This window comes from Symphodus melops, assembly GCF_947650265.1.
Source record: "Symphodus melops genome assembly, chromosome: 14".
NCBI lineage: Eukaryota > Metazoa > Chordata > Actinopteri > Labriformes > Labridae > Symphodus > Symphodus melops.
The window spans coordinates 2,877,273-2,887,884 of record NC_136704.1 but is presented as its reverse complement, the minus strand read 5'-3'; the positions used below and the strand labels follow the sequence as shown (position 1 = coordinate 2,887,884).

The 10,612-nt window shown below is 44.3% G+C and overlaps 1 protein-coding gene across 1 annotated transcript; it reads right to left on the bottom strand.

Annotated features, from left to right (window-relative positions):
* Nucleotides 1–1,628: 1,628 nt before the first annotated feature.
* On the bottom strand, nt 1,629–4,352 carry LOC306835128 (uncharacterized protein; the record flags this gene model as incomplete). Its single annotated transcript, XM_079361556.1, has 3 exons — nt 1,629–1,655; nt 1,816–2,830; nt 4,345–4,352. 3 exons carry the CDS (start codon nt 4,350–4,352, stop codon nt 1,629–1,631), a joined length of 1,050 nt encoding a protein of 349 aa, XP_079217682.1.
* Between the last annotated feature and the right edge of the window lie 6,260 nt (nt 4,353–10,612).

Genomic DNA, 10,612 nt, shown 5'->3' with positions numbered 1-10,612 from the left:
TTTTATTTATAGTTTCACAACTTCGATCATTATTAAACGTGTGGACAACAACTACTACGGTCTTCAGAGTCGTAATGTGAAAAAGACGTTGACACTTGCTGCCAGTGCTCTTGTTCAATCACGAGACGAGAGAGAGAGTACAAATAATGTAATAATAATAACCATGAATAATAATAAAGAACAAATTAAAAGTAACAATAATAACTAACAACAAAAGTATTTAACATGAGTACTAATAATAATAATAAAAATAAAAATGTAGCATGTGGAGATAAGATCAACACAATTATGTGTAGATGGGTTTTGTGTTTTTAATTTGTTTCTGTTTGTGTGTGTTTAATTTGTGTGTATGTGTGTGTGTGTGTGTGTGTGTGTGTGTGTGTGTGTGTGTTTGTTGCTGTTTCCCTGTCCTTTAGGTTGTGTCCTGTGTAATCATATCTGAGCAGCAGGATGCGTCCTGTCTCCTTCTTTCAGGAGTCTTTGTATCTTGGAGAGCTCATTCAGCTCTTTGTAATCTGTGATAACAGAGTTCAAGTTGATCAAATAAAAGTTCCTCCTTTCATCAGTTCGTTTACAATGTAGGAGAACGTGCATCTCTGTCTCCACCTCACCTGACCACATGGTCTGTTTTCTTTTGGTTGCCATGGTTTCTTGTGTTTCATGGTTTCTTCCTGTTTGCTAGTTTGTGGTCACTGAGCCTGTACCTGGTGAGGATCTGTCTTGTTCCAGTTATGTTTCTTCACATTGTGTTATAATTAGTTTTACTCTGATTGGTTTTTTGGAGAGTAACACGCCCGGACACAACATGTATAAAAGAGTCAACTGTTCTCTGGGAGCAGAATGATCAATACAGGTCAGGTACCAATCCCATTCAATGTCTGATTCTCAGTGTGAGATATGCTCTCAGACATCATTTCAAATGAATATACTGATGATTTAGGTTTTTAGAAGCACCAGGAACATTTACCCAAACTGCATCCCAGTCTAATTCTTGTCCCATTTCGGATATATCCCTGTCCCAAGCTTTCATTCCTGATGTGGGCAAATATTTCTGTGGAAGGCACCACAAGTTAACTAACCCTAACTCTTACCCAAATTTTACATTTATAATGTGATTACATTTAACGTTATGTCTAACATTAATATTATGATTTCATTGTTTTGAAGATTTAAAGGTCGTATCAACAAGAACACCATGTTTCAATCAGAGCTACTCAAAATGATCTTCTTCACTTACTGAAATATTCTGCCAGCAGCTACAGCCAGTTTACCGAACTTGTACCGCAGCGCTGCTGTGGATCCCTTCACTCGACTCTTCATCTCCTCCAGTTTCTTGACCTTCTCTGCGTCTCCGTTCTCCTTCATCTTTTCAATCAGGAAGTCCAAGTGGACAAGAGTGGACAGAGAATCAACATTCAGAGCGATCTGCTCCAGTCTGAGAACATGCTCGTAGGACTCTTCCAACCATCGATCTTTGTCCTCTTTAAGTTTGTCCATTGTCTTCTGAAGTGTTTCCAGAAGGCTTGTTTTCTCTTCACAGTCTGCTTTACTTTGGTCATACTTCACTTTCACGTCTTGATGAGTTATCTGACGTTTCCTTGTTTTCTGAACATATCTCCACTCTTCCTTCACATGATCAGACGCAGGGCATTTCCCTGTACAGACAGTGCAGCGACCATTACTCATCACCTGACAGTGTTTGGGATACCAGGCCATCGAGCATCCAGGGTAGTGACAGTTCTCCTCACAGACTGTACAGCACACAGCTCCACTATAGAACAACAGCCTCGTTCCACCACTGATTGGTTCTTTAACTTTGTAGACCTCATCAACTTCTACAGTGAAGTCCTTGTTGCGCTTCATCTCTTGTTCACGTGTCTTCAGGGCTTCCTGAGTCTGTTGGATTTCTCTCTGTTTTAATTCAATCAGCTCAACTCGCTCTTTCAGGTTTTGGATCGAGGCTTTCAGTCTGACGCGTTCATTCAGAACGTCCACAGTTGTCCCCAGCTGCTGTGGAGGCGTTTTTAGCAGAAACTTTCCAAACTCTGACATTTCTTTCATTGATACTTTATATGCATGTTTAAGTGCTCTTTTGTTCTTTGTGTTCGTCCTTTCTTCATTTTGAAGGTTATCAAACAGGAAGTGAACAGGCTGATTCTCTTCATCTTTGGCACACTTGATGTTTGCTTCATCAAGGGCTTTAAGAACATTTTCAGGTGTTATTCCATTTGAGTATGTGATGAGACAGACGATGTTGTTCTCCATGTTTTTTCCAAACAGAGACGTCACTGAATCAAGGACGTACCTGAAACGATCACTCAGGCGATTCTCGCTCGATTTCAGCACCAGACCCACGACATTTATCTCAGAAACTCTGTCTTCTGAGCGGAACAAGTCAGATAATCTTTTTGTGATGTCGTCATCATGTTCAATCCCTTTTGTGTCTCCGTATCCAGGAGTATCAATGATGGTCAGAGAGCAGGACAGAGTTTTATCTTCAAAACCAAAGAGCTCGTACACGATCACATCTGATGTCTGACTTTCAGTTTGACCTCTCTCCTCCTCCTCTACGATCTCAAACCAGACATTGTCGTTCCACGTCACTCCCATGGCGTAGTTGACCAGAGCGTTGATCAGAGTAGATTTTCCTGTTCCTGTTTCTCCCACAAGCAGGATGGTTTTGTGTATTTTAGTTGGATCTCTTTCACCAAGAGTAATTCTTGTTATGGTCCCAATCTTCTCTTTCTTTGGTGTCAGCTGGTAGACATCAGGAGATCCTGGTCGGATCAGGTGTTTGCAGGTGATGTTGTCATACCTGGTTGTTGTGTTTCTGTTGAGAGGTGAAGACATCTGATAAAAAACCAGAAAACATGGACAAAAAGATCCAAATGGGATCTTTTAATAAAAGCAGTTCATGCACTTTCACACCACATGGATTTTTAATGCTGATTCCCGCCCTGTGCACAGTGGCGTTTAGCTTCTCCTGTCTGGACGGAGATGTTAAGTCCCACGCTGCAGATCAAAGCCGTAAATAAAACAGCTTTTTTTTACTGCTGCTACAACTGAACTGAACAAGCTGTAGCCATATTTGCACACTTGTATTTACTTGAGTCCAAAACTTATTTGTACCCTGCATGAAGAGATTCTTTATTTGTTTTTTTCATTGATCTTATCAGTTCAGACTTCTCTCCTTTATTCCTACAATTCACTTAGCAGACGCTTTAATCCAAAGCTACGTACATCAGACGAAGTACAACACAAGCAAAGATCGAAAAAAAAGCAAACCATGTCAGTATGTGCAAACAATCAGCTTTAAATCCGAGTGGACACATAAGTACTGACAGGAAGTGACCAGAAGTGCTGAAAGGAAGTGACAAAAGCAAAGCACAACAGCTGTTCTTAAGATTTTTAACCAGTATAGAAACCATCTTAAATGTTGTTATCAAACAAAACCATCATCATTGCCATAATCATCATCATCAATAATATTGAGACCTGATTGGTGGAACCTTAACACTTCAATTACTTTTTTATGGGGTTTTTTTGTCTGGTTTTAGTAGGTTTGATAGCTCTCCTTCACTATTTGTTGTTGGATGTTGTTCTTGTTAACTAATCACTAATCACAATCTTGATTTTCCCTCCGGATCACTAAAGTACCATCCGTCCGTCCTTGCTTCCTTCATTCCTTCCTTACTTCGAGTAAAGTCACATGTACCAACTAAAAAACATCCCCCACAGGTCAGATATCAACGTGCTGAGGGAGGGAGGGAGGGAGCTGTGGAGAAGTTCTGTACAGCAGATAAAAGATGTTGGCGTCTGAAGATAGGGGTCGGCTTTTTCCCCGAAGCGTCTGAGGCGAGAAGAAGGATGGAAGGAAGGAAGGAAGGAAGGATGGATGGATGGATGGATGGATAGATCAACCAGATCGAGGTGAGGTGCCATGTGTGCCAACAGAAAGCGAGCTCTTGCAATAGTGGTGTTCATATGCACAGTAAAAAAGAAGGATAGAAAAATGTGGTAAAACAGATTTAATTTCCAACTTTATTATTATCTCCAAATTAATCTGATCTGCAGCAGGCAACACGACACAATCCACTGATCGACTCGACGGTACACAAAGACAACACCTGAGATACAGATAGATAATCAACAGCTGAAGTGAAAACAGGAACTTTAACCACACTGAGCCAGACGCGAGAACAAGTTCAGACACGGCACAGAAAAGTGTCTTCAGATCAGTCATGACCAACACGCGGTCAAATGTGACAAAGCAGGATTTGTATTCCAACGATCCACTATAACAACTGAAACAACTCATCTGTGTTAATGAAATATATTACTCACGTTGCCATGGTTACGTCTTCAGATGAGCTGGAGGAGGGGGCAGCTGATTGGTTCTCTGTAATGAAAAAAAAAACAAGCAAGTGACCTCGGTGTCCTGTCAGCTGCCATCTTGATATTATCAGCTCTTAACGAGTGAACAAACTCGCTCAGCTCCTCCCCCTTCATGCAAACATTTATTAAACAATTACACTGAATGTTGTTTCATATCGATCTTACCGTCAGTTTGTCTTTGTTCCCGTTTATTTCAGTCTGCTGTTATCTCTTCTCTTTGTTTGTAAGTCTGTGTTTTAAAGTGTTCTAACCTGTCGCTCAGAGTCAGCGGTCTGATGTCAAGGAGAGAGAGCAGAGTTTTTGTCAGCAGTGGGAGGGCACCTGAGGTCACATGATGTCACAGAAACAGACCACAGAAATGTTTATTTCATCAAAGCAAGAACATTACCTTTTAAAGTCAACTCTCCTCCCTCTCTTCCTTTCTGTTTCACTGAACCTCACCGTTTCTCTGAAATCACGTGACATGCTGAGAATCTTATCAGAGACCTGCTTACTTACATTCAAAAGGTTGGAGCAAAGAACTCAAATGTCATTGATATTTCTGTTTGTTGAAAAAAAAGGTCTCAAGTTAAACCATTTGTCTTTGTGTATTTTATTACAGAGAATAAATGGTCTTTCGCAAAAGGAGGAAGTGAAATGCACAAGTGATAGAAATCACCAGGGCAGTGCAGAAAACCCACGCTGTTCTATCATTCTGCTCTAAGAAGTCAACATTTCTCAAAAAGGGGAAACTGAGAGCACTTTTCAGAAAGGAGGAGCTGAATGCAGCCAATAGTACAGACAAAGACAAAAAATACAATATCTCCATATAAAATACATTAAAAAGGTCATACTTCAAAATCACAAGAATCAGAGAATGAGTCCATCAACCATCTGTGTCCTCACACCTGGTAGGTTTAAGAGAACGCATCATAAAATAGACAGTGTGAAGCTGAAGTCTGTAACTGAAACATTTAAGAAGGAGATGAAACAAGACAGGTTTTGGGTTTGTAGAGATTTGAGGGAACGTTCAGGGATAGTACTGTTCTTCTGACTGGCGACGATGCAATGACGGCACAGGTAGGGAGGCTTTATTTGTCAAATATGCTTCATGTTAAACATACAGCACAGATGAAATTTCAATCCCCTCAACCCACAGTGCAAACCTGCAGTGCATTAAAAAACAAAAAAAAAGCACTGGGCTTAATAAATTATAATAATTTACACTTTATTAATCCCATGAGGGGAAATTCGGTTTACACTCTGTCTAACACACACATAGGCCGAGATACACACTCATGCACAAACAGGGTTCTAGTGACATGCATTAATGGAGAGGTCTCAGAGTGAGGGGGCTGCCCACAGCGAGCGCTCCAGAGCAGTTTTGGGGTTCGGTGCCTTGCTCAGGGGCACCTCGGCAGTGCTCAGGAAATGGACTGGCACCTCTCCAGCTACCAGACCAGTTTCCGGACTTGGTCCGTGCCGGGACTTGAACCAAAACATGACAATTAAATAAAAAAATAGCAGTACTTTCAAAAAAACAAATTCTTAGCAGCAAAACTTAACTGAAGACATTCGAGACAAACAAAAAAGGAACGACAGACAATCAGTAGCCAATCAACAGACAAGGGCACTTGTGAATATTCAGCGGGATAATCTTTACAGATGAACATCATTTATATGAAGTCTGAAGAGTTAATGCAGCCCAGAGAAGTAAAAAGCTAACATTATGCGCTAGCGAACTACACCGCGGTCAGTTTACAATGACGTCACGACCGTTATGCTTCATCGATCTCATCAGCGGATTCGACAAGAAGCTAAACGTTAGCTTAATAAGTTGTTTATGAACCTAATATTTGCAAGAGCACTGAAAAACATGACTAGAGACTGTAAGGAGGATTAGGGAGAGATTTCCCGGCGTGATGACGTTTAATGTCTACAACAACCACTGTAATTTCAGTTAGCTACTCGTTAGCTACCGCCGTTTAAAGTTCGCGTAAAAACTTTAAAATGCACAAGTGGGGTCTTAGCTAACATAGTTAGCAAAACATCAACATCTCGTCAGCTTGTGTTCACAGACCTTATTTCAAGCGTCTAAACACAAACATTCAAAATCCCCATTGACTTTTAGAGGTTAAAACCACGGCGCTAAAATGCTAACTCACTTCCTGGTTTTAGGACTCAAAACTACACCAGTCTATGAAGGAGTGATGTCTGCTGGGAAAACTCAGGGGGCGGGGTCATCTCATTTAAAGAGACACACACACCAAAATGGATCTGCACATAACAGCAAAATGTTTTATTACCCTGAAATGAAATCCTCTTTTTGTTTTATTTTTCTGTTTACATGTTTGACCTTGTAGTCAAAGATGCAGTCTTTACACACTTAAAGGTGCATTCAGTCAGCTGTGTAGTGAATGAAGTAGTAAAATGATCCTCTGTGATCAGACATGAAGGAAACATGCTATGTTGAGATAGCTCTCTGTAACGTTTAGAATTTAGACTGTAGTATCCGTTTTAAACACTAGGGGCCTGATTTACAAAGATCTCAATTAAAGAGTACTAAATTGCGTGTTCATTGCAAAAGTTTGCACGTTTGGCTTGTGGACGTTTTGCGGGTGATTTTCTAAGAACATTTGCATGAATGACGTCAGGTGCAAACCTTGTGGAGGCGGTAGTATTTCTGTCAGGTTTTTGCGTGTTCTACGGGTTTACGCCACAGAGAGTTTGGACGGAAAGCTGGACGACTGCAAGCGCAAAATAGGTATTAGTGAGAGGCAAATGAACGTCCAGTATTTTCAAGTAATAGCAGATAAATGTGAATATAACAAAAGGAAAAAGTGGCTAATAAGAAAACCTGGGTATTAAACACGGCCTCTCTTTTCTTCCCTCCTTCTTTTGAATGAATTGTAATACATTGCGCAGGAGGTGCGAGTCCTCTGTGGCACTGGTGCTCAGTGTGTGTGTGCCACTCGTGCACCAGAAGCTGGTCAGCGCTGTGTCTGATCGGACATAAATGCCATGGCAACAGGTACTGAAGTTGGGGGTACAAGCATGATGAGCCCCCCGTTCAAGCGTCCCTCAGCGCAGCAGCAGGGAAGGGGCTGTAGAGTGAAGAGACGAGCGCGCTCCGGAGCGAACCAGAGACACGCAACCCGAGAAAATGAAATGTCCAGTTTAAAATGTAATGTTGGCGAGAAGAGGGAAACAGGACGACATAATGTCAATGTTGAAATTCTTTAGAATGCAGACGCTGTGAACGTTCACAGTTTAATCACGGCGTTTCTTTTAAACTATTATTGAAGCAAGATACAAAATAAATGCATCCCATTTATTTTTCTGTCATTTAAACATGTTAACACGTCTTTTATTGAGCTTATGTCTCCTCCTCACCTGTGCGCCGACGTGAGTGGCCGCACATCCAGTAGCTCCGTCCCTGTCGTACTCGTCTGATATGTTATTCATTTGTTGTGGCTCTGTGCCAACTTCTACTTTTATAGTTTTTATAGTACTATACTATATAGTTTTTATAGTACACCTTCAGTGTATAACTTTCTGTATCCTATGGATACTTTTTCGTGCTTTCGTGGAAATAGCAGCGGAAAACTTTCTTATTCAAGGGAGACGCTGCTCTCACTCCAGTCAGCGGGACAAGCCGGCATCGTTCACGCGATACCAGAGGAGCTGAGGCGGCGGTATAGAGGCTGTAGAGCCGGGGCTCTGGTAAGGGCTAAGCTCGCGGCTAAGCGATGGAGGTACAAGCCCTCGGTTCCGGTGGTAGTTATGGGGAACATAAACTGTCTAACCAACAAGACAGACGAGCTGGCTGCTCTCGTGAAGAACCGGACATTTAGAGAGTGCAGTTTAATGTGCCTCACAGAAACCTGGCTGACTCAAAACACCCCGGACGCTAACGTGGATCTACCGGGCTTCACTACAGTGAGAGCGGACAGAGACACGAAACGCAGCGGCAAACGGAAAGGAGGAGGACTCGCGCTGTTTATTAACAACAGATGGTGCCACCATGGACATATTAGGAAGGAGGCAACGTGCAGCAAAGACATCGAGCTGCTGGCGGTGGGTCTCCGTCCTTACTACATGCCCAGGGAGTTCTCTCACGCGATCGTGGTTGCTGTTTACGTTCCACCCCGTGCACACGCCGAGACTGCGTGTGACGTCATCCACGCGACCACCTCAAGATTACAAACGCTGCACCCTGATGCTTTCATTGCCATCTCAGGGGACTTTAACCACGTTACATTGGACTCTACACTACCGGACTTTCACCAGTTTGTAAGCTGTCCCACCAGGAAGAACAGGACAATAGACCTCCTGTATGCAAACGTGAAGGACGCCTACACTGGCCACCCCGTTACCACCTCTGGGTAAGTCCGACCACAACCTGGTCCTACTAAAGCCACAGTACAAGACTAAGATCCAGAGACAACCGATAACTACTCGCACCTTCAGAAAGTGGTCTCCTGAGGCAGAGGAGGCTCTCAGAGACTGTTTTGAGACCACTGACTGGAGTGCCCTGCAAGAGACCCATGGTGATGACATTGAGGGGGTCACACACTGCACAACTGACTACATGAACTTCTGTATGGACGTTGTGGTTCCCACTAAAACTGTGCGCTGCTTCCCGAATAACAAGCCCTGGATCACCAGCGATGTCAAGGAGATCCTTAACAGGAAGAAAAGGGCATTCAAGGAGGGAGACCAGGCAGAGCTGAAGCGTGTGCAGGGGGAACTCAAGGTCAGACTCCGAGAGGCAAAGGAGGAGTACAGAAGGAAGGTAGAACAGAAGCTGCGGCAGAACAACATGAGGGAGGTCTGGGAGGGCATGAAAACCATCACAGGCTGCAAGAAGAAAAATAACAACGCAGAAGACGGGGACCCTGAGAGAGCAAACCAGCTCAACTTGTTTTTTAACAGGTTTGACAGCCCCGTCGCTGCAGCCAGTGCCTGTCCCCCCAGAACCCCTCTACACACCCCCCCTCCCCCCCCTCACTCCCCCCAACACCTCCACAAGGACAAACTCATTCTCCAGTGACAATCCATCCCCCGTCCCCCCCACCATCACCAGAGACCAGGTGAGCAAGGAGCTGAAGAGACTCCGCCCCAGGAAGGCAGCAGGCCCGGACAAGGTGTGTCCCAGGATGCTAAAGGCCTGCTCTGCTGAGCTGTGGGAGCCACTTCAGCACATCTTCAACATGAGCCTGCGGCTCGGGAAGGTTCCTGTGCTCTGGAAGACCTCGTGCCTCACCCCGGTCCCCAAGAAGAAAAACCCCAGTGAGCCAGGCGACTTCAGACCAATCGCTCTGACATCCCACGTTATGAAGACCTTCGAACGGCTGCTGCTCCAACACCTCAGACCCCAGGTACAACACGCACAGGATCCACTGCAGTTTGCATACTAGGCAAAGGTGGGCGTGGGCGTGGACGATGCCATCCTCTATCTTCTACACAGGGCTTACTCTCATCTGGACAAAGGGAGCAGCGTGATGAGAATCATGTTCTTTGATTTCTCAAGCGCCTTCGACACCATCCATCCCCTCCTACTGAGAGACAAGCTGACCGAGATGAGGGTGGACTCGCACCTGGTGAGGTGGATCACGGACTACCTCACAGAGAGACCGCAGTACATCAGACTGAAGGACTGCACATCTGACACTGTGGTCAGCAGCACCGGAGCACCACAGGGGACCGTGCTCTCCCCTGTCCTGTTCACCCTGTACACCTCTGACTTCCAGTATAACTCTGAGCTCTGCCACATGCAGAAATACTCGGACGACACTGCGATAGTTGCTTGTGTCAGGGATGGACAGGAGGAGGAGTACAGGAGCCTGATCGAGGACTTTGTGACGTGGTGCAGTGACAACCATCTGCAGCTAAACACCTCCAAGACCAAGGAGATGGTGGTGGACTTCCGAAGGAAGAAACCACATCTAGAACCTGTTTCCATCGGGGGGGTCGACGTGGAGGTGGTCAGGACCTACGGGTACCTGGGGCTGCAGCTGGATGACAAGCTGGACTGGTCGCCTAACATGGACACTACCTGCAGGAAGGGACAGAGCCGTCTGTACTTCCTGAGAAAGCTCTGGTCCTTCAACATCTGCAAAAAGCTGCTGCAGATGTTCTACCAGTCTGTGGTGTCCAGCGTCCTCTTCTACGTCTCTCTTCTTCTATAAACTATTATTGAAGCAAGATACAAAATAAATGCATACCATTTATTTTT